The sequence below is a fragment of the Aythya fuligula genome, chromosome 26 (assembly GCF_009819795.1).
Source record: "Aythya fuligula isolate bAytFul2 chromosome 26, bAytFul2.pri, whole genome shotgun sequence".
Taxonomy (NCBI): Eukaryota; Metazoa; Chordata; class Aves; order Anseriformes; family Anatidae; genus Aythya; species Aythya fuligula.
The window spans coordinates 429,690-457,311 of NC_045584.1; the positions used below are offsets into that span (position 1 = coordinate 429,690).

A 27,622-nucleotide genomic window follows, 5' to 3' on the forward strand; every position below is an offset into this window, starting at 1 on the left:
ACACGGAGCCGTCGGGTCCGTTCCTGCTATTCCGGCGCCTCCGCTCCGTTCCCTGCGGGTCTCCTCCGTGTGCAATGGACGGGTGAGTCCCCGCCAGAACGGGCCCCGCCGCGCCCGAGGCCGCACCCAGGGCCTGCGGTGGAGCGCCGCCGGCCCCTGAGGGGCTCCGCGGGACCGGGGGGGGGCCGCGGCCGGGGCTCGGGACCCGGGGTCTGGGCGGTACCTCGGGGGGGGCGCCCGGGGCGCGGCCGCCCCCGTCGCTGGGGGGGATGGGGGGAGGTACCCAGGGAACGGGGGGCGGGCGGTTACCGGCGGGGGGCTCCCGGGGGGCTGCCCCCGGGGCCGTGCTCGCCGCAGGGGGAGGAGGTGCCCGGGGGGTGCGGGGGCGGCCTCGGTGTCTGCTCCGCGGCCGCCGCCCCGGCGCTGAGGCGCGGGGCCTGGGGCGGGCCGGGCCCCCCCTCACGGCCCCCCCCCCTCACAGCCTCCTCACGCCGCGCTCGCCCCCCGGGGGCCGCCTGAACCCTCCCGGAGCGTGGGCGGGTGCGGGGGGGGGGGGGGGGGCGGCTCCGTGCGCTTGGCCGGGTGCCCCCCGGTGTCCCGGGACCCCCCCCGGGGGGGCTCGGTTTTGGGTGGGGGGGGGGGGGCGGGGGCGCGGCCGAGCCCCGCGCCCATTGTGCGGCGCTTTCGCAAGCGGGGAGGTGGCGGTGGGGGGGGGGGGGGGGGTGAGGCCGCTCCCCGTGGGGCTGAGCCGGGCCCGGGGCCCCGTGGAAGTTGTGCCCGGCTCGGGGCGGGTCCCGGGGCAGCCGCGGTTCCCCCCCCCCCCCCCGCTCCTCGTCGCTGCCCCGCTTCGGAAGCGCTTTAAAACTCCCCCGGGGGCAGCTCCGTCAGGGCTCCGTGCCCCCCGTCTGCTTCGCTGGGCGTTTTCCTAGCGAGCGGGCTCCTTTCTCTTCCAGAGCGCCGTGTCCGTGCCTAAAATACCTCTGTAAAGGCCTCCCCGTAAGGAGTTTGTTTCCCCACAGCCGGGGGAGCCCAGCTCGGTGCCTCCTCTCCCCTGTATTGACGCTGCAGTGCTGGGGATGAGGCACAGCCCCGTCTGGTTTTTAGCTCTGCCAAAGCCTTGTGTGGGGTGTTTTCATCCTAAAAGTCTAGACCTCTTAAAATGAATGTAGTTTGCAGCCCAGGATGCCGTTTGTGTTGCTTTTTCCAAGTTGTTTGGCATGCTGAATGGTGTTTAAAAAACTCAGCATGTGAGATCACATGTTTTAGTGTTAAAAATCAGTTTCTGTCGGCTGTGTTCATCCTGGGTCCTGGGAAAGCTGGTTTATTGTGCCTGGTGAAGAAGTTCCTACTTCATTGTTGAAGTTTGAGTATAATGCGATGCTTAATTATTCATTAGTTTTTAAAGATCTTGGTGTGTGATCTGCTTACCCTGTGAAAGCTGACCCCTGCTGAAATTTCAAAAGCTGTTTTGAAAGAGGTTTTGGGTTTTGTGAGCTGGCGGTGTGACACCTCTCTGGCTCTGTGTTCCTTCTGTTTTACTTCTACCTAAACTGATGTGTAGTTGCGCTTTTGAGGTGATTGATCACTATTGAATAAGCTGCTTTAAAACATGCAAGGAGTTAATTCGAGAAAGGCTGCTTTGGAAAGTGACCTCGAGGTTTCACTGGCGCTGCTGAATTTCGATCCTTACTGTGCAGGAATCATCTCGTTCTGTGTAAAATAACTTCTGTGGAAGGCTTTATTGCCGACTCTTCTAGAAAACATAAAAACATTAATCCCATATTAAGGTTGACACAAGACAAGAATGCAGCTTTGAGATGTGATAAGCTGTGGGAGAAGTAAACGGGAAGAATATCCCATTTCTTTAATAAAAATACTTCAATACTGCTAGTTTCATGTGGCATTTGTTATCAGATGGGTTACAACAAGAGTATTCCAGGACTCAATAGTTCTTGGCAAATAAAAGCTCTTCCTGCTGGATAATTTTAAAGACTATTCCCTGTGAAGGCTACTTTATGTAAAACATTTCCTGCCTGTGAGGCCCGCAGGAGGAACAGGAAGTAAGAGAAACTGCTCGGGGGTAAGTCCGAGAGGTTTGGAGACCTCAGAGATTCCCTGCTCGTACCGCGCTTTGCTGGAAATGTTTGTGAAGGCTGCGAAAATCCCGGGGTGAATGTGTGTGTTTTATCCGAAGAAATGCGTGCTCACGAAGTATTCAGTAACTCCTAGAGGACGGTTACGATTCTTTAGGCCGATACGTACAGATGGGTTTAATTAGCTCGGTGCTGCTGGCCCTCCGAGTGCAGCGAAACCCATCTGTCCTGCTGGGCAGGGGGGGGCGGCAAGGCCGGCATTCCCACGCAGGGGCTGGGAGCAGCCCCTTAGAGAGGGGGGAAAAAAGCATGACCGTGGTGGAGCCGCCCAGCAGCGGCCATGGGATGAGGCTGGAGCTCCGGCTGTGATGACATGGCAGGCTGGGGCAGGAGAGGAAGTGCGAGGAGCTGAGCTGGCTCCTGCTCGTGCTAGGGCATAGCGAAAGGCGGGTGGTGTGGAGGGAAGGAGCAGTGCTCACTTCCCTGAAAAATGAAGAAGTGCTGCAGGAGGAGGGTAGGGAAAGAAGAACTGCTCGGTGCTAAATCACTCAAACTGTAGAACTGCCCTGAATGCTTCAGGTTTCCTGGCGTTTTAGGAGTGACTGCGCTGTGTTCTGCTTGTCTTCTGTTTCCCTGAAGCTGCTGCAGGCCTGCTAGCCAGCTCTGCGTCCCTTCCTCTGGAGCTGTGACTGTCAGGAGCGAGTTGGGACAGGCAGTGCTGCGTGTGTCAACCCAAAGTTATCGTCTCTGCTCGCCAGTGTCATATTGCTGCTTTACCATGGAATGGATTAGAAAAATCCTCAATGCAGGGGTGTAACTGATATCCTTTGCCTGCCTCGAGTCCTGCCACAAAAAATAACATGTAGGCACTGCAATGCTCTGGGATATTACCCGGTGCGATATGCTGGGCTGCAGGCAGCTCGTGCTGCTTCCCTCGGTGACAGAAGCAGCTCTGGTAGGCGAGTGGTGTGAACTGGGCACTGCTGCTGAGAGCTGGTGCGAGCTGCTGGAGGAGCAGCCAGCACTGCTACTGCTCATGGTGGGCACTTCGGCAGCAATTCTCATTGTGAGAGGTCTGCACACACGTGGTACGGGTTAATTGCCTTTTCCTGCAGGTCTGTTAGGGAAAAGGAGTATTTCTTGAGCAGAAACTGCTCGGGAGGGGAATGCCGTGCACCAGCGCTCCCTCGGCTGGGAGTTGCCCGGGCCCCTGGGCTGCTCCTCGCTGCCCTCCGCCAGCCTGGCGCGGGGCTGGCTCCGGGGCGCTGGCACGGGCGCCTGCCGAGGGAACGGCCCCGGCTCCGTCTGGCGTGTGGTGCCGCCGGGCTGTGGGTGTCCGAGGGCCCTGCTGCTGCTCGGGGAACGTCTCCGCGGCTGGAGGGGCCCAGCCCAGCCCAGCGGAGGTGACTCCGTTGGATAGGTCTTGAGGAGCTGTGAGGGGACTGTTGGTGGTGGAGTTGGCTCTTGCCACTTTTGCCCTTGACTTAGTCAAAGGATGTGATTTCTCCTCGCATCCCGTTCCTGCAGAGGATGCTGGACTTCACTGTGTGGGTTTTTTGGTTCTGGCCCCTGAGGTGCCCTTGAAGGAGGAGCGAGCTCCGTGCTAGGCAGGGGAAGAGCTGCGTTTTTCTCGGACTGCTGGGTCTTGGGTCTCCACCATCACCATCTAATAATTTTTCTTTGTATAAACTGTCCTTGGCTCACCTGCAAAGACAACTGTGCACTTTGACTTGCTTTTTTCTTACTACTGTAAACTATGCTGGATATTTGTGGCAAACCTATCTAACTTTTTAATCCTTTTCTTTCTTTTTTCTACAGCATTGTCCAAGATATAACAGTTGGTACAAAGGTAGGCACTTCTCACTTTTTCTCTCTTTTTACACTGCTCAGCATCTGACCTAGTTTTAGCCTCACCAAATGTCGATCTTCAGGTTTAAAGGGTTATTTCTGGTACCATGTAAATTGGTTTTAACCAGAAGGTAATTCAGTTTCATGTGCATTTAAAACTTTTATTGTGGCTCAGCACTTAGCTCTTGGCGTTTGGACATTGATTATCAACTGTCCTATAAGAACATTATTGAATTTAGAAGGCCCTTTCCCCTACTAAAATGTCAAGCCGTGCTCGTTATTTGTGTGCCAGACAACGGTTCTCAATGGAGAAACTGGTCCCTTCTCTCGTGAACTCCATTTCCTCTGTTCATGTGAATTCCTGTTCAGTTACATGTCAAAAATCCGTCTACCACAAAAAAAGGAGTGTTTTGGCTGTTGATTTTTATCTCCTGTGAGTACAGTAAATATGACCTTTACCCTTCTGGTCTCAGGTTTTGAAAGTGCAGGCCTAGCCCTGAAACTCAAAGTGCTGACAGGAGCCTCCTTATCTGTGCGGGTGGCGATAGCCGTTGTGTTCGGGATGAAGGCACATTCCTGGGGAATGGTGAGCTGGAGTGTGCGGGACAGACTGGCACTCCCTCCTCTGTTACAGGCTTTTCATTTCCTGTGGTGGACATGGAGTGAACATTGTAGCTGCTCTGGGATCGGGATCACAGCGAGCTCAGCACTGCGAGCTTGTATCAGTCTGTGAACGCTGGCCTCCAAGTAGTGTTCTTAGAGCTTCCTTAGTGGCCTGAATTCTGTGTTAGCGTCTCGTTGTTAAGGAAGAAACAGGGATGTGAGGGGCAGCTTGAACAGGCTGGCGAGGTGAGGCAGTGTGTGATACAGGACTCACCTGAGGGAGCTGGGGCGGTGGGAGCTCTGTTAGGTCTGCCAGTGAAGCAGAAGAACTGCAGACAACTGCTCTTAGCAAGGAGCTGCTACATTGGAAGCAGGGAGCTCGATGTGACTGCTGAGAGCACAGGCATGTTTGTTAGTGATCCACTGAACACAAAGGAGATCTACTCAGCATGTGTAGGGGAAGGGCTATGCTAACTTTTCCTGGTGTGATAACCTGAATTTGAATTAATTGTAGTGACACGATGGTGTCTGGCTCTGGCTGAGAACACCATCTGCTGCAAGGAGCTCAGTGTGCCATCGAGGGAGGAGGAGAAGCTTGGTGGGACCCTCAGGTTGGTTAATAGTTCACAGCCAGTTGAAAGGTGGAGTAAGTCCTACCTGGACTCCTGTAGGGCAGTTTGACGCCTTTTCCTGTAAACTGATCGATCTAGGTAAAAGTCCCCTAAATCGGTTTGAATGTTGTGTAATCTCCAGTTTCTGCAGCTTTAAGAAGTGGTTTTATATAACCAGACTTGACCAGGAAGCTTCTGAAGCTGTAATTGTAGTCCTCTCAGTGAATCTAGAGAAGCTGCAGGATGTGGTATTGCATGCCTCATCACTCCCATCTGCGGGGCCATCGCAGTCCCAGCACAGCACAGTCAGATGTCTGAAATGAGGGCTGGGAGGAATCCTGTGCTGGCGCTTTCACTCCTCGCGCAGGACAGAGCTGTAACAGCTCTTGTGCTGGGGGTAGAAAGTGGTGAGAGAAGCTTGGGCTGACAATGAAGCTCTGGAGGCAGGCTGTGAGAAAATTGAATCAAAACGTAGGGTGGCAGAGGGAAAAGACAAGGTGACTCGTCTTGATAAAGGTAAGTTTTACAGCGTGTTTGATGGAGCCATGTTATCTGAGTGCTTAAGCAAGGCATTGGCCGTGTCAGTGTAGCTCGTGTGGTGGAGGTGGTTCTGCAGTAAGCTGTAACGTGCTCCACGGGTGCTGCCTTAGGCTGGAGTCCTGGCTGTGCACAGCGGGGAGCCAAGGGAGGGCTTCTCATACAGCTGCCTCCCCTGCCTGCCCTGTGCTCCTGCGCTGTTAGAGAGCCTCTGGGCGCAGGACTCACGTGGAGGGAGGTGCAGGCTGCAGGAAGCGTCGCCGAGTTGGTTTTTGGTTCCTTGTTAAAAACCTCTCGGTGGTGAGTGTAAAACCTCACTGGCTACGGCTCTTCTGAAATACTGCTGTTGGTGTGTTGCTTCCATTTTGCTCTACCTTCCTTTGGTTAGGCAGCAGTTTGGAGAGCCTGCAGGAGGTTTCTGTAACATCACAGACGCATTCCAGCGTTGTCTCTGCTAAAATAACTACGGTGGTAGAGCTCTGTTCTTCCAGTGGCATTCTTCTGATCCCTGGGGCATGGCTGAAATTGCTTCAAGGATTAACCGACCCCCCCCCCCCCCACCCATTCAGAAGCAGATGTTCCTCATAATTGCTTGATAAGTTATAATGCTGTGTAATTGCAGCTTTGTGATCTGCTGACTTTATAAAACATGTACACAGAAGTGGTGTTCAGACGGGATGTACCTGGTTTGTTAGTATCCATCCAAAGCGTTGCTCACAGGAGAGCCTGCTGGCTCAGCTCCTGGGCTGGATGTGAAAATTTCCGCTGGAAAACTTGGTCTGAGGTGTAAACTTGCCCATTCTTACTCTGTATGTACACAGAGGGTAGGAACAGTGCTCTGTGCAGCTTCAAGTACTAGGAGACCGTAGTCCCCCGAAGCTGTGTCCTCTCGTGGTTTACTTCCAGCAGCACGTTGATGCGAGAGCACCAGGCACCTTTTTAGATGTTCTTACTGTGCCTGGAGTGTCCCGAGGTTGGAGAATACTCAGGCCAGTAGGAAAAGTGCCTGTAACTTAAACCACTGCTGAGCCAATTGTCAGAGATGATTTACGGTGGCCTCTTGGTCGTCTTCCTGCTGTAAAGCATTCCGGCTTGCTACAGTCTAACTTTGAAATTGAAGACTTTGTGAAAACATGTATCGGTTTGCTCTACTTTTAAAACAAAAAAGGCAGGGTCTGGTGCCTTTTAGACTTTTCTCCCATCCTTAAGGTATGTATTATGGGTACTCCCACATGCTTACTCATTGTTTGGAGGTCTTTGTTATGTTTAGGCTCTGTAACTGAAGTCCCTGGGTGTTTTCCTCCTGGCTTTCTGCTTGAGCACTGCACTGTGCTGCCTGGGCTCGTGTTCAGCAGGGAGGGAATTGTGGCTGTTCCTGGGCTTCACGTCTAACCTAGTCCTCAGGCTCCTCAGCTTAAAGTGTGTGAATCTGTTTAGGAAGCTCATTGCAGTTCTGCTACAGGACCCTCGATACACAGCTTTCTGGAATGCCCTGCAGATCAGAAACACATGACTTGACTGCCTTGACTTGTTTCTGCCCATAATTTCGTTAATATCTGGAAAGGAAGCGTGGCCTTCAGGTGGAGGGACTGGATTTGGGCTCAAAGGTCTGACCTGTGCACTGTCTGAGCTGGGTGACTTTACTAGAGTATGAGCTGGGATATATCATCGGTCTTTAAATGAAGTTGCACTTGGGCAATTAAAAATGGTTGCTGAAGAGTTCAGGCACTGAACAATGCGGTAGTGTCTCGGTTAGGTTGAGCTCTCTCTGAAGGGTGATGCTTCCAGAAAAGTACAGTGCACGTCTGTGGCATTTGAGAAGTTAATTTTTAAAACGGGGTTTGCTAGAGTGTGATACAGGCTGCCTGCACAGGAGTGATTTGTGGTCAAGCCAGGATCTTTGCCATGGGAACAGTAATTATGGCTTCAGGCAGCAGGCCAAGAATGTTGTGAGGAAATTCCAGTCCCCTCCTATGGCTTCGGTTGGAGGCTGCAACAAGCTGGCTCTTGTGGTCGTCCTGCAGCAGGCGTGATCACACATGTGAGCCACATGCGTGCAGCGAGCACACGGCTGCTGCTTGTGCTGGGGAGGCTGCTGCCCCTAACCTGGCTGAGCTGCTGCGTGCAGGGCTCAGGCACCTGCCCTGGGTTTGTAGCCAGCTGTCCTTGCAGGGGGACGGGGGAAGCCCTCAGGTAGCTGGGGGAAACTCCCAGTTCTTTGTTTAATGGAGCTGTAAGCTATTGGTAGGGGGGATCGCGACCAGAGGCAGCTATTAGAGCTGTTTAAAGCAGTTTCTCTGCAACAAATCTAAAACATTTGATGTGGAAGCTAGCTGAAATTACATGCATTTGGAAAGGAAAGAAGCTGTGATTCCTGGTGCAGATGAAATTGTGTGAGACTTCCTAGAGAGCGATCTGTTGATAAAATGGCTGTAGAAAATTCTCGGTATTTTAATCTTAAGCCTATTTTGCCCCCCTGTTTTTCAAATCATCACAGGTAGCAAAGTATTTCACAAATGTGAGACCAAAACCAGGAAATAAAAGTCCCAAGTGCAGGGGTGGACGCTGGTCACTGCAGTGCTTGTCAAACCAGACAGTTGCCATCTCACTAGCAAGGAGGAGTGAGTGTGAACCTGAAACTCGGTGCCATGCTGGTGCAGCCGTCCTTCAAGCTTCATGTGAAGCCTTGACGAGCGCTGTGCTGAGTTCAGCATGCGCGTCTTGCTAATCTCAGTGTAATTGCTTGGTTTCTGTTAAAGCAGGTCCTGGCTGTTACACAACCCTGCTGTAGGTGGGATTGAATTAGCGTGGAGTTCCTCCGAAACCCGCACGGTCGATTTGCTGTTTTCTGGATTTGGTCACGGCATTTCCATAGGCTCCATTTGTTTCAGAGTGACTCATGCAGCAGCGTTTCTTTCTGATAGTGTTTGCATTAAGCTTTATCGAGAGCCAGCCAGCTCCACTGCGATGATTTTAAGAGCTCGGGGCTGACTGCTAGTTAAGCTTCAACTTGGGAACGGTGTATCATAAAGCCTGGGTGTGTGCTATCCTACAGAGCAAGAATGACTGCATTACTTCAGTAGGGTTTAGGAATTTGGGGCTATTTAACATGGCCCCACCTTTTATTTGCTCAAAGGGCAGGTTTGTTTCGCAGGGTGTCTCCATAGCAGCTGGGGCTGAGCGAGGCAGGGAGGGGCCGGGGATCCGGCTCCACGGGCAGCCTGAGCTGAGCACGGCGCAATCCCGTTGCGAAATCCCCCAGGTTGTGTGAGCAGCAGCTTTGATGCCTCCCTTCCTGGTGGCTCAGGCTCCAACCTGCACGGGCCGATGGAGGCCGCACCGGCTGTCGGGGCACTGCGTGCTGTAGGAGAGCAGCTTCCTGAGGAGCCGGGTTCCTTGCAGCGCTCTGACCGGCAGCCCTACCTCAAGGTGCTGAGAGGTGTGCACAGTCTGAACCTCCCTGGGAAGCTTTGTGTGTCCATAAACGGTAGAGGGGGTGTCTGCATTTCAATTGGTGCATAAAAACCAGCCACGAGCCATCTGGGGGGCTGAATTTGTCCTCAACTCCTGCTTTTGGGCCTGATCAGATGAGTGATTGCACGTCCCTCAAATGGGCATGGAAGAGGGATGAACGCCAGAGCTCCTGACTTCTGCCTGGGGGCAGCAGCGCCCTGCCTCACTCAGCAGCCACTTCAGGCTCTTGAAGTTATTTTGTGTTAATCTCAGCTTTCAAACTTTCCTGGGATTGAAGGATATGCTTTTATCGCGTGTTCTTTGGAGGTGTTGTCACAAAAAGACTGTCTGCTAATGTTTTTTTACACTGCTGCACCTTTAAGTGACTACAGAATCCTTGAGGCAGGAGAGGAAAAAGGATCGTGTGGGAGGGATGCAAGCGAACCTTGCTGGCAGTGTCTTCCTTGGAAGATGAAGAAAACTGGCATCATTCTTCCTAGTAGGTTAAATTTAGTTCTGTTCCTAGCTCTCGAATCTCAACAGAAAATGCTGGAATGCAGCACAATGGGTGTGAGTGATGTCATCAGACTGGATTTCTGACCAGTTTCTTTGCAAAGAAGGAGGGAATCGGGGTTTGGAAGCGCACATTCTTCAACTCCTCGGGGCCTGACGTCGCGCGGAGCCCTTGAAGCATGCTTCGGGTATGCTCAGTTCTTTGTGCTCTGACAATTCTCCGCTCTTACCAGAGCGGGGGGGGTTGTGTAAGCTTCTCAATGATCTGTGTGTAAAATGTTCGGGGAGTCTCTTACTGGGTCCAAAACCTTTTTGCAGACGCAGGGGAGGTAGAGCAGAAGGATGAAGCTCGCAGGCTCTGGCCAGGCAGTCATGAGACTGGGCAGGGGGCGTTAATCTGAAAGGGGAACTCCTGGAGGAGCAGACCGAGGACTCTGAGCAGCACAGATCTTCAGTTTATTTTTTGGGGGTGTGTCCAGGTGGAACTGGACTTGCTTTTTGTGAAGGTTACTGCCTTGCTTTTTGTGAAGGTTACTGCCAGGTTACTGCCTTGCTTTTTGTGAAGGCACAGCAGCTTGCAGCTTGTGTTAAATCCCCCTTCCTTCCCGTGGAGGGGTGCTGCTCTCCTCCGCCTGCTGAAGCCATCCCGTGGTGTCAGTTCCCTAGCCAAGGCAGAGCACTGCTGCTGTGCAGGATGTGCTCAGTGGGCCAGGGATAAAGTTTCTTCTGTAGGCCTCAGGTTTGGCAGGCCTGGAGTTTGAGCTGGCCTTCAGTCGGCATTGCTTTCCCTTTCTGCATGCCCATCTTGCCATACTTTTTGTCCATTCTTGCCATTTTTGCCATACGTTCTGCTTTCTGCCCATAACCTTCGCAGCTGTTAGCGTGTAGTAGTGTCACCTCTTTGTACACTCCTATTTTGGTGCTCCTCTACTTTGTGTATGTTTCTAGCCTTCTGCATAGGCAGGATGTGGTGGGTTTATTGTAATCCATTTAAAAGGAGTGTCTGGGTCTGAGGTGGATAACGAGGTACATAGGGCAGCTGAGAATTCCCGCAGTACCTCAAGGTGTGCTGGTGGAAGCTGAGATAATTTCTGGCTTTCTTAACTCCCCACTGCGGTTAAGTTTAGGTAATATCCTAGTGAAAAAGAGGCAGTTTGTAATTGAATGAATTAACGATTGCTTTTTAAGCTGGGAAAGCCTAGACTGGTTCAAAATTCTTACTTGTTTGTTAAAACTTCCTTTTAAAGCAAAGACAACAGAGCTTGGGGGATAGCTGAGGACATAACTTCAGAAAATATGGGATGTTGGGATTCTGCCTGGCAGATTTTCCTGAGTTAGGGAAGGGAGCTCAAGTATTGATAGCAGCCCTGCACGGAGCATGAGTGTGTTATTAAATTAATGCAGCTTGAGCAACAGGCCCTTTGTAGCCGTGAGTGTTGCAGACAAAAGGAGGCTGCTGTCATAGAAACGCTCCCGGGCGGCGTGTTACCTGTCAGCAACGTGTCCACGCGGTGATTTTGGGGGCAGAAGCAGCCGTACCCTGGACTAGGTAAGATTTGGCGATGCCGCTTTAAAAATGGTGTATTTCCTGTAAGTGGGAAGAGATTTGTTAGCTCAGATGGAGGGGTCTGGAGGGCGGTGTTACTGTCAGCGTGCTGCTGTTGGTGGCGATCTCTTCATAAAAACACCGCTGCAATAGAACTGCCTGAGCAGAACTGCCCACAGACATTGGTGTCTGCTGCGAGCAGGGCTGCTGGCCTCACAATGGGAGATGGGAGAGCCGTGTCTCTGCGTGCGGCACGACCGGGCCTCCCCGGGGCACGGGGAGAACAAAGGTGGAGGAGTGCTGCGGGGTGACCCTGCCTCTTCCTTCCCACCCTGGTTTTACACTTAAAAGATAACCGAATAATATCATAAAGCTTCAGAATCCATACCCCTTGTAGGGCTCCTCCAGTAAAGCCCCAAATACCCAACACCCATTTTTGTTGGTGGTGAGCAGCTCACCTTTAAAGCAAAATCTTTGAGGCAGCCAGGCTTGGTTTGTTTCTTCTGGGCCTACTGAAGTAGGTTGCTTTGTGTGGAGCAGTGTAATTTATTTGTGACGTGGTTTTGAAGAAAAGGCACTGAAGTGTGTGGGAAGAGCTCTTGGTGATCACTGCAGCTCTGAAGGATCCCTCCCGCAGCTCGTGGCGGGGCGTGCAGGCTAAGAGTGGCTGTGCCCAGTTTACCTTGGGTTAGGTCCTTCCAGAAAGCAACCATCGCTGGAGATTCCTTGCAGTTAGGAGGTGAGCCCTGACGAGCAGCGAGACGGCTGCTGGGGAAAGCAGCAGCTGGGGCAGTTTGCTGGTGAGGAGAGCTTGCCTGCACTGCCTGCCCTGTGGCTGTGCTGCTGGCCCCTAACCCGAGCCTGCACCTCCTGGGTGTGTACTGGAAAAGGGGTTCTGAGGGCTCTGGAGTGGCGTCGGTCCAAGCGCACGGTGCTGTGCAGGGTCTGAAGTTCCCCTGTGTAGAGGAAAGGCCTCGGAGTCGTGGCTGTCCAACTGCTTTGGTCGTCCCCCTCTGTTTGCACGTACTTCCAGCTGGGAAGCTTACAAATTGCCTGCTGCTGCTTTTGATGTCGAACAATCATCCCCCTCTGCCTCCTGGCTCTGGTCACAGCGGGCAGCAGAGACTGTCTCCAAGATAAGAGGGGAGTGGATTTGAAATGCTCTTTCATTAAAGAAACACTGACATGTGGAAACGAGCAGCAGTGAGCACTCCGAGTGCTGCGAGTAGATCTGTAAATATGCAGGAAAACGTTTATTCCAAACAAGCCATTAGGAAAGTTGAATTCAGGGAACTTGTGTTCTTTCCCCAGTCACACAAACATTTGTTTTTAGGCTGTAGTTTCCTAGCATCAGATACGTGGCTGCTCGTAGCACTTCATGGGGAGCGAGGGGCTGGCCGTGTGCTCTCACAGACGCCTTGCTTCATGCTGGGAGTGCTGCAGCCGGGTCCGTCCTGAGCTTTACGAGTGCCTGAAGAACTCTTTGGGAGCTGAAGGCCCATTAGGGCCTGATGCAAGCGGTTTCATTAGGCCAATAAACACAGCCTGCACGGGGAGGTTTGCTTGCTGCTGGGCGGCTCTTGGAAATAGCTGCTGGTCCCATCCCAGCCGCGGGAAGTCGGCTGGCTGGGGCGCACGAAGGCTTGCAGCAGGCTGGTGGATTCCTTTGCCTTGGGATTACGCGTTAATTTGTCATCAAAAGGATGGGCTCGCAGTATAATAGCCTCCCAGACTAGTTTGCCTCTTGCTTGGACTCAGGAATCCCAGTGCTAATTAGAGCAGCTGTTAAAAGGCCTATTGCTAATTAGCACTTTGTGAGAGGGAGACACTGCTGGGTGGGTGCTGCCTTTGGAGGGCCTGGGCAGTGGGGGCAGGTGACCAGCAGTAGAGCACCGAGCACGGTGTTGGAACCCTGCCTAATTTCCCCTCCTCAGTACATCAAAGTCCTCAAGCTTGTCTTTGAAGAGGCAGCAGCGAGTTGTCAGACGAGAAATTCAAGATTTGAAGAAGAAAAGGAAAAAAAAAAAAAGCAAAACCGCCACCCAAACCCCTCTGTCTGTAACTCGCTGTTCTGGGGCTCCTCTGTGACCTACTTTCCCAACCTGTTTGCTGGAGCGGCAGCAGAGCCTTTGTTATCTCGCAGATACTGTTACTGCAGGGCCACCAGATACGGGGCTCGGGGGGCGATAGGGTTTCTGGTGGCCGCGGTGTGCAGCAGGGCATGTTTCCATCCAGGTGCCTGCAGTTAGCAGAGGGATGAGCTTGGTTGTTTTTTTCTGCTGGTAGAGGTCTTCTGGTGTGACACTGTAAAAATCGTTTTGGAAGCTACGAGAAAGTGCTTCTGGAGCTGGATTTCTGTTACTGAGTTTGCTTGCTGCTTGCAGTGAGCTTTGAGGTCTTCTCTGTAGCTTGTTTGAAATTCTTACTGATTTTAAGTGGCGTTTGTGTAAGCATAGATCGTGCTAAGAAGTAATTTGTTGTAGTGTTTGCTTCTTGCCTTAGTAATGCTTTTTTCATACCTTCCTCCTTAGGTTAGCACGGTGTCGTGGTCAGTGCAGGGAACGCTGCAGTGAACTGCAATGTCTTACAGTGATCTGCTCGAGGTTGGTTAGCATTATTTTCAGGGAGTGAAGGGAAATGCTAAGCTCCTGCACTTCCCTGCCCGTATGCCAATAGAAGGAATTAGACCATGCCTCCAGCTACTAAAAGGCCCAGAATAAATGCATTTCTGTGAATTCTGGTATCAGTTTGGGCAGTGTAATTCCAGTAGGAGCAGTTTGTTCTAGCTTTTGATCAAACATTTTGTTCTTCCATAGTCAAAATGTATGACACTGCAGGATGGAAAAAAAATCAAAGATGTTGGCATGCTCTGAGCATCTCGTTCTGCAAGCAGCCACGACTTTAGCAATAAGCTCCTAGTACAAAATTAAGGATGTGACCAGATTTTGTACCTGTGATACTCAGGTTTCTCCACTTCAGAATGCTTGTCTGTGTCCTCTGACTGGAGTGTACTTACTGAGGCTTTTACTGTTGTCCTAGAAGAGTGCAAACTATTGTGTTCCTACTCTTATAAATAATAAAAGTAGATCTTTCCTGGGACCTTCACTTTCTTGATTTCCCCCCCCCCCATTTTCTGGGGGGAGGAAGGGGAAGAGTTGCATTTCTTTCAATTCTCAGCATCTCCAAGTTGCGTTGTCTCACAGTTGCTGGAAAATGGCATCTTTGACCAAATACGTTGTAACTTGTCTTTTGCTCAAGACTTCTGTGATCTTGGTAACCCCCCATAAAATGGCTGCTCTCACCGTAATGAACGGCATTAGGAATTGATGAGGAGGTGAGACCTACCTGTTCTGCTGTTTCAGATCAGCTACAGTGTTCTAGCTTAACTTAAAAGAACGAAAATGTCATCTGACAGCAGTAGTCAGGTCCTTTTTTCTTAAGGAAAAAATGTGAATGTCAGTGCATGACGCTTGATTTAGTGGCTTCAAACAACTCAGCAATGCCTCAGCTCCTTGAGACTCCCAGTGCTTAGCTGTTGGGTAGTGCTACTCAGTTGCTAAATTGGATCTTACTTATGTTTAATTTATGATGACAATGAGGCTGACTGTCAGTATATTTTCACTTCTGTTCAGCTTCTCTACAACTTAATCTCAATTGTTTTTCTGCTTTCAGAATACCTGAATAGGATTTAGTAAAGATGCTGTCAGTTTACCTTTCTTCTTTTCTTTTCCAGCGGGGATCTGACGAGCTTTTCTCTACTTGTGTTACTAACGGACCCTTTATCATGAGCAGCAACTCTTCTTCTGCAGGTAATATTGCCCATAAGAAAAGAGTAACATGAAAAATACTGTACTATGAGGTCTGTTTTTACTTTATCTTAATTTTTAAATCTCTATTTTTAATACTTACTGAGCCTGTTGTAAGATGGTGCTGAATAGTAAGTCTCTGCCCTGTACTTTTAAGGTTTGCAGACTGAAAAATTGTTGCAGGACAGTTGCTGAAATGATTTTTACAGCATTAGAATGTGCAGGTTTTGCTGTTGACTCAAAGCACAGGTGAATTTAATGTAGGATTGTTTTGTCTGTGTATATCAATTTGTTGTTATTTAGGAGTCTTACACCATCTAGAGGTTAGTAATCCCTTGCAAGACAGAATTCTTAGGTGCTGAGTCCAGAACTTTGCCTTCTGTGCTTGCCAGTGCCATGAAATGCCTCTGAGGCCCTTACTGTTTTGGCTGTAGCTTCCCTGCCAGACTGTATCAGCTAATGTCTGGTATTGTGCTGCTGGTAGTCTTTGCTGTATGTATAATCCAGCTGATCTAAAGTTACATTTGAGTCGTATTGTTTGTTTTAGTGTCACTTGATCTAAGAAGTCCCTTTCAAAGTGCTTCATTGCTAAGAATATGTCAAAGTGAAAAGGAACAAAGCAGCAGTCTAAAATTAATGGCTCAGACCTACATGGAATAGAGTTGTGGGTGGGGTTGTGTATGTACTGTAAACAGGCTGTAAAATGGCCACTGGAGAGTTGATTCCATTGCACTGGCATTCAGCTACGTCACTCGCATTCGTGTAATTTGAAAAATGAGTAAAACCATGTGTATTCAGACTCTGGGTAAGTTAGACCATGGAATTTCTCTGTAACAGCAGTAACTGAGGGGGGAGCACCATATGTCAGAAGTGGTAGGTATGTGTATGTTGCAAGGAACTTGCTCTTCTAAGCAGTGACTTTTTTTTTTTTTTTACAGCTAATGGAAACGACAGCAAAAAATTCAAAGGTGACAGTAGAAGTGCTGGGGTCCCGTCCCGAGTAATCCACGTCCGTAAACTGCCCAGTGACGTTACGGAGGCAGAGGTCATTTCTTTGGGCTTACCTTTTGGCAAGGTCACCAATCTTCTAATGTTGAAAGGAAAAAATCAGGTACTGTTCCTAACTGAAAGCAGAGATTGTCAAAGACTTGTCATGTTGTCAAAGATTCTGTCATCAGTAAACCAGATCTAAGTTGCTTGAACAACGGTGGTGCATTAGGAGTCAATAACTTCTGCATGCTATGTTTTACTTCTCCACGATTGTCCCATGAGCTGTAGAAAATACTATTTTCAGACTGCATGGAGCAAGTCCGTAATTACTGGTTGTCATTTATAATTAGCATTATGCTTGGTTTTAAATTACAGACCAGGTAAACGACTTGGACAGCAGTGCTGTGAGTCGGCCTCTTTCACTCAAGTTAGCTTGGTAGTTGAGTAACCACCAGTGTGACTTTGCATATTAAGGACACCTTTACAGGTACAGAAAATGAACCAGGCAAAGCTGAAACACTCTTGGGTAATGCAGAAGGTGTGCACTAGTTTGGTAACTAAAATCGTCTCACAAATTAAGGAGTAAAAAAGCAAGCCAACTTTAATCATCACTTAAAATACTACGTCTTTAATCTTATTATGAAAATGCGCCTCTGATATGTTGCGTGGTATGATTATATGTAAGTACTTAATGTAATGACTCGCTACGATCCCTTGCATTCTTGTTCTGAAGTAGAGGAGACCATAAAGGTGTGGAACAATGAGTAGGCTTACAGCTCTGCAGAGAAGTACGGAAAGTTGCTTAATGTAATGTGTAAGTGCTCAGAGTCTGGGTTATTGCTCTGTTCTGGTGTTCCTGCAGATGTTTCCGTGGTTGCCAGTTAACTAAGGGTAGTGTAAAGATCTTAGGGCCACTGAAACCTTACATTAATGTCAGTCTGGTGTGCGAATGTGTGGAAATCAATGCTTTTTGTTTCAACTGCAAGTTCCTCCTGAATTTATCAACCATGTGCTATCGCTGAGTGTTACGTTGTCTCCTAGTGTGAGCTGCTTTAGAAAGATGTTGAATTGATTGATTTGGCTTTCTGTTCAGGCTTTCATAGAAATGAATACAGAGGAGGCAGCCAACACCATGGTAAACTACTACACCACAGTCACTCCAGTCCTTCGAAGCCAGCCCATCTATATCCAGTTCTCCAACCACAAGGAGCTGAAGACAGACAACTCTCCAAACCAAGCAGTTAGTTCTTCTTTACCTTGTGCTGGTGGGAGGGGCGGACAGTTCTCAGCTGATGATTTTGCTGCTGGTTTCAAGAAACTTGGTTTAACTATGAAAGTATTAAAAAGCATGCTGATTTCCTGTGAAAGTGTGGATATAAATGTTTCTCATCTAGGTTCTAATAGACTGCTTTCAGCGTGGGTGCTTTTGATTGCCTCTTTCCCCTCGCTAGTAGTTTTTCATTTGCTACTTTGACTTCTACCACAAGCTTGTAGTTCATGGAATAAGGTCTCCAAATAACAGCTTTTGTCCAAAGTCCCAGCAGACTGTTAAATGAGCTGCTAAAACTGCCTTGATGTTGGGAAGAACATGCATAGGAAATATGAGATCATGAGGAAGTGTTTAGCATTCTTCAATTAGAAACAGTAACTGAATGCATACAGACATGATTAATTTCTGGTGCTTTAAAAATGCTTCTAATACTTGAAAGTTTTATATAAAAAGAAGCTATAATGGGGCACAACTTGTCAGTAGCAAATACTCTATGACAGGTACAAGTGCTATCTTTCAGGCAGGCAGAACTTGAATACAGTGGTTCTTAAACTCTAGATAGTCCTGACAAAGTGTTATGTGCAGATGTGCTCTGCATGGCATAAAAAGCTCACTTCTTTTGTCTCAGCTGCTCTTGGCAATGTTTCAGGACAGGAACACTGGAAATAAGTTCAAGTTACTTGTGCCTCCTTATCAGGGTTGGCTGCCCAATACACCCAGTTTGCCTCCTCTCACTTTTCAGTCTGATTTACATCAGGATCAGAGCCTCTAATGCTGTGCAGATGGCACACCACTGCTTGGTTCATCTAACTAGAATTTGGCGCACAAGTGAGCGCGGTGTTGTACGCAGAAGGGTATGCTCACAGGAACCTGCAAGTCCATTTCCACTTCTGCATCCCTGTAGCAGCTGTGCATAAATCTTTTAGTTTTAGTCAGCTTCTGTAGTATTCTGGAGATGGTGGTTCATTCCAGAAGAGCCTAGTTTTACCTCTCCTAAACACTGGAATAATCTTGCTCCATTGGTAGGTGCTGACCAATATTTTAGCAGTAGCATAAGTACTTCATGCTTTACATAGGTTGTATTCTTGCTTTGCTGTTATTGATGGGGTGGTGTCCTATTGCCCATGTTTAAAATGTGCTGAAATCATTGTATCCACAGCCTTAGGAACAGTAAATTGCTACCTGGGTTTCTGCTCTTCTGTACTATGCAGTTGGGGATCTCAAAAGCTGAATGTGTGTTTTTGCAAGCAGGAATGTCAGTCTAACAGGATGTTTGGTTCTGCAGCGTGCCCAAGCAGCTCTGCAAGCAGTGAATTCTGTTCAGTCGGGAAACCTGGCGCTGTCAGCCTCTGCTGCAGCTGTTGATGCAGGAATGGCAATGGCTGGCCAGAGCCCTGTCCTGAGGATCATTGTTGAGAATCTCTTCTATCCTGTCACTCTAGATGTTCTGCATCAGGTAAAACACGCCAATGCTTCTTGAAGAGTGTCCTGGAGGAAAGGGTAGTACCAAATATGGAATTATTGTATTCTAAGTGCTGGTGTTCTAACAGCATGTGTTTTTATCCATAAAGCAAGTTCTGGGAAGAGCAGCTTTGAGCATAGCTGTTAGATTTCTACTTTCTAGACACCCTGACGCATACAATGAGGTTCATCTATTTTTGGTCCCAATCTGGCCAGATTTTAATTTCCAGAGATTTGCTGGCCCATTTTAGTTGCACTGCAACCTGGTAACAGTAGAAAAGACCAATATTTACCTCTTCAAAACTGCTCTTCATATTCTAGTCATATTCTAGCTCTGGTTTTGTGGAAGTAGTTGCTAAGCATCGTTGTGGGAGGTAGAGGGAAACAAATGCAGTATATACAAATCATTTAGGCAGTAGCCTATTTGGAAAGTTTATTCCTGCTGCCCACTATGGTTGCTTAACTTAATCTTCATGTTCAAAATGCAAGCTTGACTGCATTTAAGAATCCCTAAAATTCTGGAAAGTGTTCCAGTTTATGAAGGTGTGTATGAATCCTCCTGTGTAAGATTTCATGACAAACTGAAAGCTTCATTAAGGATGCAATTCAGTGATAATGTCACTTTTTCTAGTCAGATGCTATGATGTAAGATAAACAATGCTTGATGCAGTTTAAAACCTTACGTTTTTGAGTCGGAAAGCTAACAGGGTGATGGGATAACTTACCATTTCTGCTTTCAATAATGGAGGTGAAATATGAAGCTCTATTACTGGAAATGAGGTAACGACGCATGCAAATATTATCTTGCAGATTTTTTCCAAATTTGGTACAGTCTTGAAAATCATCACATTCACAAAGAACAACCAATTTCAGGCTCTGTTACAATATGCTGACCCAATGAGTGCTCAGCATGCCAAACTGGTGAGTAATATGTTTGCAGTGCTAAACACCTGAATTATTCAAAATTCTAAGCTTGTTTTTGTTAATCTAAAACAAATGTACCTGGTTATCATATTAGGCTTATGTGAGCATTACCCTACTGGCAGATTGCATGTGCAGGTGGGAGGGAAATTCACCACCAAGGCCAGTATGGTGTAACCTGGGTGAATGCTGAAGGGAATAGACTGGTGTGATGCTAACTCCATGCAAAGCAAGATGCCTGCCTGTCCTTGGGTACAGCACTACCTGGAATGATGGAACACCACCTCTCTTCAGAGATCTGTTACTGTGACATATAACATAAATACATCTCGGATTTAAAAACTGATTTCTTTCCTTGCAGTCGCTGGATGGACAGAACATCTACAATGCCTGTTGTACACTGCGCATAGATTTCTCAAAGCTCACAAGTCTCAACGTAAAATACAATAATGATAAAAGCAGAGATTACACACGGCCAGACCTACCTTCTGGGGATAACCAGCCCTCTCTCGATCAGACCATGGCAGCTGCTTTTGGTGAGAATTCTTAGAGTGGGAGTAGGACAAATGTAACTGATACTTCTGTCAGTTGGGGAAAAGAAGGGGATGTAAGCCTAGTATATTTGGTCATGTATAATTTTATAATATAGTGTGATTGAGAAATTTTGGAATCACTGAATCTGACTAGTGCAAAATACTAGCATGTACGTATGGTTGTGGGTGCACATTGCTGCTTTGAATGCTATTTTTTATTCGTGAGGACTGTTTTAACATGTTACCAGCTGTCTGGGCTTCTAGTGCCATCTGCTGTTCTGACTACAATACAGACAGCAATAATTTGGGGTGCTGTAACCCATACTTTGAAAACTACTGTGTTTAAACAATTATGGGACCTGCTAGCTTGTGTTGAGGCCAACAGGTAACTTCTGCTAGCTGCCAGACCAGTGGAGTTGGAGAAATATTCTTGTCATTTCTTGAAGACATTCAGTATTGTTTGAGACATTTTTTACTTAGTGGTTATGGTTTAGCTTCCAGCTAAATCTTTGTTGAAGGACTTACGGAGACGTTACAGCTCAGTCTAGAGTTTAATTGCTGTTGGCCCTCTATGTATAATGTGTATGTCTTTCCCAGGTGCTCCAGGAATAATCTCTGCCTCTCCATATGCGGGGGCTGGCTTTCCTCCTACCTTTGCAATTCCTCAGGCTGCAGGTACTGTACTTCGTAAGTTGGAATTTTCTATAGGTTCTCTGGTTGTTGCTAAAGCATCTTGATGTTTTAGAGCTGAGTAGTGATGGGGGGGCTAGTCATGGGAATCTGAAGTGCTGGCATTTGGCATGTGAGTGAATGGTGTTTCAGTACGTAATCTCAACTCGGAATGTGAGTGTAGCTGTAGGTACTCTGCCTCAGCTATATTCACATGGAGAGAAGAAAACCTGAATGTGAGAGTTCATAAAGGCAGAATTTAAAATTATTGAGAAACTTAGGGGAGGATATTATTTTGTATTCAGCACTTCACGTGATTGCTGAGGTTAGGAGCTCACTTTTACACCTGCATTTAAGCATCAAGCTAATTACTTGTGCTACTATATTGCACGGAGGTTTACAGCTCATGTTGCAGGTAACAATATAACTACGTACATGAGTAGCCAAGTGGCTGAGATGAAACACTTAAGCTTTAGGTGCTAGGCCAAACTTGGTATGCTATGAAAAACAATGTTGACTTCCCTGTAACTTGATGGAATTTCCTGGCTAATAAGAAACAAGTACAAAACAAATTGTTTAACCACTGATATTTTTAATATTTTGTCCTCTTGAGGAAATAAACAATGTCACTTTAAGTAATTTCATTTAATTCATTACTAATGGTTTCCAGAACTTTAGCTCTCCAAAGGAAAGAACTCTTAATACAGTGAGGTGCCGGATGTTATTGTGAGCAATGTAGAAATGCCTGTAAATGAAACTTTAATGTTTCTCCGTTCATGAGAAATTAGCTGATGGTAGCATATACTATTATATGCATGGTTAAAGACTGAAGCATTTTTGGCATGCTCTGGTTGGAAAGACCCTTACAATTGCACCGTTTGTGATGCCTTTCCTGCACCAGCAAAGCTGAGGCTTTGTGCTGATTCCGCTTCTTGTGAAATGCGAAAAATATTGTAGTCAACAAGATCGTGCTGAGGCATCTGTTAAACACCAGGCACCACAAGAGCAATTACTATTAGGAATGACACCATTTCCTGCAGCACCAGAATTGGAGGCTTCTGTTGCTGTTAGTACGTAGTCACTGTGTTTTGAATGGTTACTTGCATGTTGCAGAAGGTGCCATGTTCTCCCTTCTGGTGCAGCAAATACACTAGAGTACGTGCTGTTAATTTCTTTACTGGTTAATATTCTTTAATTTCCAGGCTTGTCAGTTCCCAATGTTCATGGAGCACTAGCTCCTTTGGCTATCCCATCAGCAGCAGCTGCAGCGGCTGCAGCAGGACGGATTGCCATTCCCGGCCTCACTGGGGCAGGGAACTCTGTTCTGCTGGTTAGCAATCTGAATCCTGAGGTTAGTGGAGTCCTAATTTTACTTTTTTCTCCTTCCTGTTACCTCTACTTTCACTTTCTGAACACAGATTATGCTGAAACTCGTTGAAAGTGAAATCCTACTATATCTTAAAGGAAACGGCAAAACTAGAAAAGCAGATGATGTGCTCTGCAAGCTCTGAACCTCAAAGCAGATCAGTACTCTAGTTGCTGAAGGGAAATGAGAAAGTCCATCTTTCAAATTAAAATCTCGCTCTTCTTTGGTTGAAAGCCAAGGATGCTGCCTGCCTGCTCTTGTCCCACAAAGACTACAATGCCTGTCCCCTTCCTCCCTTCCATTTGGAACCTCCCTGCCATTCCCATGCAGTAGTGTCATTTGGGTCACGGAATAGTCATGTCCATTCTTTCTTCCCCATAGCATGTTTTAGTTTTTTAATACATTAATTCAGAACTACAGAGAGAGTTCATTCTGACCTCTGCTCTTTCTGTGTAGTGTCTGGACCCCTGCCAGCTTGACTTTGTACCTGTGCAGTTTTCCTCTGCCATGTGCTTGCACATTTTATTCCTTTCCAAGATTCCTGGAAGGTTTTCTTTAGTTAAACCCTGTAACAGCTCACAATTTACACGTTTGACTCCATTTAACTTAGTGAGTTGAAATACTTGGGTTTCTTTAATAACAAAGCAGGAAAATTTGAACAAAAATCTTTAATGGAAGACTGTATCAGAGAATTCGATATGGGTATCTTGATTTTTTGTCAGATTTTGGCTCTTTGTTGGATTGAAAGCGTAGAATCTTCTATTGTGTGCAATAGAATGAGAGTCTCTAAAAGCACTTTTAACTGGTGGGACTGCACACACAACTTAATACTACTTTGCAAAGCTATAAAACTTACCAGTGATGTCAGAGTAACCACAAAACCTCTTTTGCATCAAAGGAGAAGCCTGGATGTGATGAGTAATCAAAAAATATTCAACTCTCGATGAGATGCGCTAATTGAATCAGTAGTTCAGACTACTCTTCATCTGTCATTACTGTTTTCTCCAGGGCATGAAATAATGGCAGGGGCTGTGATACCAGCTTTGATTTGGATGAGTTGGTTTTTCTGCCTAGGAACTCCTCTGCCCTTCCAGGAACTGTCATCTCTGGCTTGGTCCCAGTGACCTGCTGTCCAAACAGAAGTCTTAATTAAACGTTACGAGCTGGCATTGCTATTCTCAACTGATATAACACAGTCCATTTTTTTTCTTGGGATGATTGTATTGCCTGGATGGCAGTGATAGGTTGCAGACCATGCTTTACCCCCATTTAATCTGCATGTGTCTGATGGTGTGCACAGTTCTTGTTTAAACAGGATCAAGCAGTTATTTCATGCCTTGTGATTTTTTTTGAGCTCTTCACTATCCATCCAGCTTATCTTTGGGCTAGAGAGACTTTGATACTTGTACTGAAGCTGTGAACTAACAGATCTGAAACTTTTTCCATTGCCTGTATAATCAGTGTTGTAGAAACTTACCTATGCCACAACCAGTTAGTTAAGAGACAGTATTTCTCTGGAGTGACTGCTCCGCAGCATGTAAGGCTTTTTCCTGAATCAGAATCCTGGAAATTAAAATGACTTTTTTCTTCTCCACGGTGAGTGGGAGAAGTCTAAAGCACTCTAATCTGCGTGCACAGTTAGTGTTGCTGCTGGGAGCAGAGGTGCTTTCCCTTCCTGGATCAGCAGCAGCGCTGGGCTCCTGCAGTGTGGGGCCAACGCACTGAGATGGGAGGGAGCAGACTTCTGCTGTAGACATGGTACCAAGCTCCTTTATAGTAAGAACTTCCACCAGGCCTTTAAAGTACTCTTTTTGTAGTGGAATAGCTGCTCAGCCTGGTATTTTGCTCTATATGCAGTGGGTGATATCTAAATTGGCTTTTTTGGTTTTGTTACAATTAAGTATACCGTATGGGCTACTTCCTTTAGTCCTTGGCCCTAAAGCAGCAACTACAGCTGTTTGACTTGACAGGTGAAGTTATTTCTTCTGAGAAATGCTAGTAATCAAAAACAGTATTTTAAGACAAATTTTAGGGAATACCATTGCCATTTAATTAGTGTTAAAGCCTGTAGAAGTCACTCTGTTGTGATACTGTCTCTTACTTCTTTGTATATCTTAAGTAAAAATGCCTTTTCTTTATCGTTGTGTTCCACTAGGTAAAAACCTATTAACTGTTTCTGTAAACAAGTTATTGTATGTAGAATTCTATAAATCTGACTGATGGAACACTACATATTTCCTTATGTATTTACTGACCTGTGTTTTTTGCTACTTTTTTCTTTTCTCCCCCATCCCTGAATTTTTTTTCTTCCCCTGATCCGGAATTTCTTTGCCAACTGACTGCACGGTACTTCTGCTTCCTGTTGTTGCTTGAAACAAAAAATAAAAACATTCCCCTTCCAAAAAAAAAAAAAAAAAAAAACCCTGCTCTTCGGAAACCAACCTGCCCTTCAATATTAACCATCTTGAAAACTTCATCATCCATCAACCAATTTCGCCATTTCCTGCGGGGACTCTGCCCTTCCTCGTTGTGGACGATTTGTGCAACCTCGCTCTCCCCTTCGATTCCTTACCTCTTCCCTGTCCCTCCGCTGCCTTGCTCTGCTGTTCTCTAAAGAGAGTTACACCCCAATGCCTCTTTATTCTTTTCGGTATGTTATTATTCACACTTTTTATTACCTTGTTTTTCATTTATTTGAGATTACTTTTTTTTGATACTTCAAAAATGTACAGTTTGCAGTTTGCCATTTTTTTGAATGCATAATTTTTACATTGTTTATTTAGTTTGCTATTTAATTTAGTTTGCCTTTATTTTATGTTCAGTTATGCATGGTTTATTGCTTTGCATGTCTTTTTATAAGAGTTTTAAATTGTGGTAGCATGCTAAATTGTCCAGTCTTCTGGCATTTAGATTTTTGCTCTTTTTTTGCTGAAACCCAGTATCTTTTTCTTTAATGTATTGTTCCATTATTATTCTGCTATATAAGAATTTTCCTTAAGTAGAGCAGAATAAGTAAAACATGGTTGGAATGAGATTAGTTCTGGTTGTGAATGAATGTTTTTGCTCTTGGATTGATTAGCTAATATTAAGTTGAATGAGACTTCCCTTATTCCCCTTACCTGAAACTATTTTTTCCTCACTTTCTGAAGGAGTCTATGGTGACGTGCAGAGGGTGAAGATTTTATTTAATAAGAAAGAGAATGCCCTAGTTCAGATGGCTGATGGAAACCAGGCTCAGCTTGGTAAGCAAGCTTAAATTTATCGCATTGTTAGCATTAAGAGATATCGGTAATCAAAGGTTTAGTATCAGTGCTTTCTCTCAAAAAAAAAAAAAAAAAAAAAAGATGAAAAACTCACAAACAGCTTGTGCCTTTAATTGCTTGCCTGCATATATGGTACGGTTTTGGTGCAACTCCAGAAGGTATGGTTTGTTTGTGCAAGATAATCCAGAGGGAAAATGATGGAATAAGCAGTACTATAAAGCAGAGTAACAACGCCTGTCATGGAGTTCCTGGAAGATGCGATAACTGCATAGGGAAGAACTCAAATGAAATCTAGCTTTGATATTAGTGTCTGAAGAGAACTGAAATACCATTGTAGTCAGCACTGTCTTTACTGTTACAGCTATGAGCCATTTAAATGGTCAGAAGCTTCACGGGAAGCCAATCCGTATAACATTGTCCAAGCATCAGACAGTGCAACTTCCCCGTGAAGGGCAGGAAGACCATGGTCTGACTAAGGACTACGGAAATTCTCCTTTACATCGTTTCAAGAAACCAGGCTCCAAAAATTTTCAGAACATCTTCCCCCCTTCTGCCACTCTTCATCTGTCCAATATTCCGTAAGTATCTGCGTGGAGAGTTTGTGTGCCTCATTGTGGAAATATTCACAAGTTTAGTGTGAGAGTAAATGTTGTCAGCTTTTTAACTTCTGGCAGGAAAAAAGATTGCCCATCTTCCTGTCATTCCTCGGTCTTTCCAGTCCAAGGAGCTACTTGACTGGTAGAGAATTTAGGAAAGGATCCGATGGGAGCTGTTTTAGAGGTGATGTACATTTGACTGGAGAAATTATTTGTTTCAGACCATCAATAACTGAAGAAGACCTCAAGATGTTGTTCTCAAGCAATGGTGGAATGGTCAAAGGATTCAAATTCTTCCAGTAAGTGTTTTCCTCTTATGTCCTGTCCTTACGCTGGGCTCTGCAGTGTGAAAAGGGTAGAAGCATTTGGCTCTTACTATCAAAATCCAACCCAGGTTAAGAGAACGCTGAGCAGAATTGTTGCTTATGTAGTAATTGACTCATCTAGAATAAAGAATTACAGAGTAAGCCTGGGTGGGGTCCATGGTGAATGACTTGATGAAAATTTTAGGGTAGCTGAGTGAGAAGTTTGGATAGTCACATTTGTCTTACAGATGTACTCCCCGTGTAAAAGGACAGTATGCAGTTATCGGGTAGCTGATTTTCTGCCTGGTTTTGAGTGCTGGTTAAGAAAGCATGTACTGAGTTAAGCTCTGTGTATGACGGTACTGAGTGACTTAAACTTCTGTCTCGTCAGGAAGGACCGTAAAATGGCTTTGATCCAGATGGGCTCTGTGGAAGAAGCCATTCAATCACTCATTGACCTCCATAATCATGACCTGGGAGAGAATCACCACCTGCGTGTGTCCTTCTCAAAGTCCACCATTTAAAGCTTTGGAAGGCATGAGACAGAATGGACTTAACCTCTTGGGTTCAGCCTTGACCTTAGAAGGCTGAACACTAGGGTTTCAACTTCCATCATTCCAGAAAAAAGCCACTTTAAAAATGCAGCTGAAGTGACCTTAAAAGACCAGAGATTTTATTTTTTTAAAGAGAAATCAGTTTACCGGTTTTTAAAAAAAAAAAAAAATTAAATCTAATTCATATTGCTAACCTTGCAGTGATGGGTAACAATCTTGACTGTTCAAATAAATCACAAGTTAAAGTTTACACTTTGGAACCTGCTCTGGGAAATTCCCCTCCCCTCCTGCTCCTCCTCCCCTGAAAAGCAGATCCCAACAAGTTTATCAGGTTTCACATTGATGCCTTTTTTTTTTCTTTACCCATCCATGCCTTGAAAGACCTAAAACCACTGTGTAAATTCACTTTTGCGCCTTTGAGTCAGGATTTTGCAAAATGCATGGTGTATAGGAGCTCCCAACTCATCCAGCACAAAAATAAGTTGCATTGATCCTACCTAAACTGTGCATCTGCTATCCTGTGCCTTAAACTTTTTTCTTCTTTTGGGGAAAACATCTGAACTGTAGGGATTGGATGGGAGAGTTGAGGGGAATGGATGAGCTCTGGCTCACTAGATCAGCTTATCGTAGTGAAGGACTAATGAAGCTGGCAAAGTGGATAAAGAAAACATTGGGCTTTGACTC

General features: G+C 46.5%; 1 protein-coding gene across 2 annotated transcripts; it reads left to right on the forward strand.

The window, feature by feature from the left end:
- PTBP1 (polypyrimidine tract binding protein 1) lies at positions 1–27,065 on the forward strand. 2 transcript variants are annotated; one of them, XM_032203534.1, is made up of 15 exons: positions 1–82; positions 3,912–3,942; positions 14,938–15,013; positions 15,949–16,121; positions 17,094–17,240; positions 18,556–18,726; positions 19,542–19,652; positions 20,014–20,188; positions 20,783–20,860; positions 22,057–22,205; positions 24,837–24,870; positions 25,370–25,462; positions 25,845–26,061; positions 26,301–26,378; positions 26,776–27,065. In XM_032203534.1, the coding sequence occupies exons 1-15, from the start codon at positions 75–77 to the stop codon at positions 26,906–26,908; spliced, it is 1,674 nt and encodes a 557-aa protein (XP_032059425.1). In that variant the 5' UTR covers positions 1–74; the 3' UTR covers positions 26,909–27,065. The 2 variants fall into 2 exon arrangements, with proteins under 2 accessions (XP_032059425.1, XP_032059427.1); XM_032203536.1 differs by lacking the exon at positions 3,912–3,942 and having other exon boundaries at positions 14–82.
- The last annotated feature ends 557 nt before the right edge of the window (positions 27,066–27,622 follow it).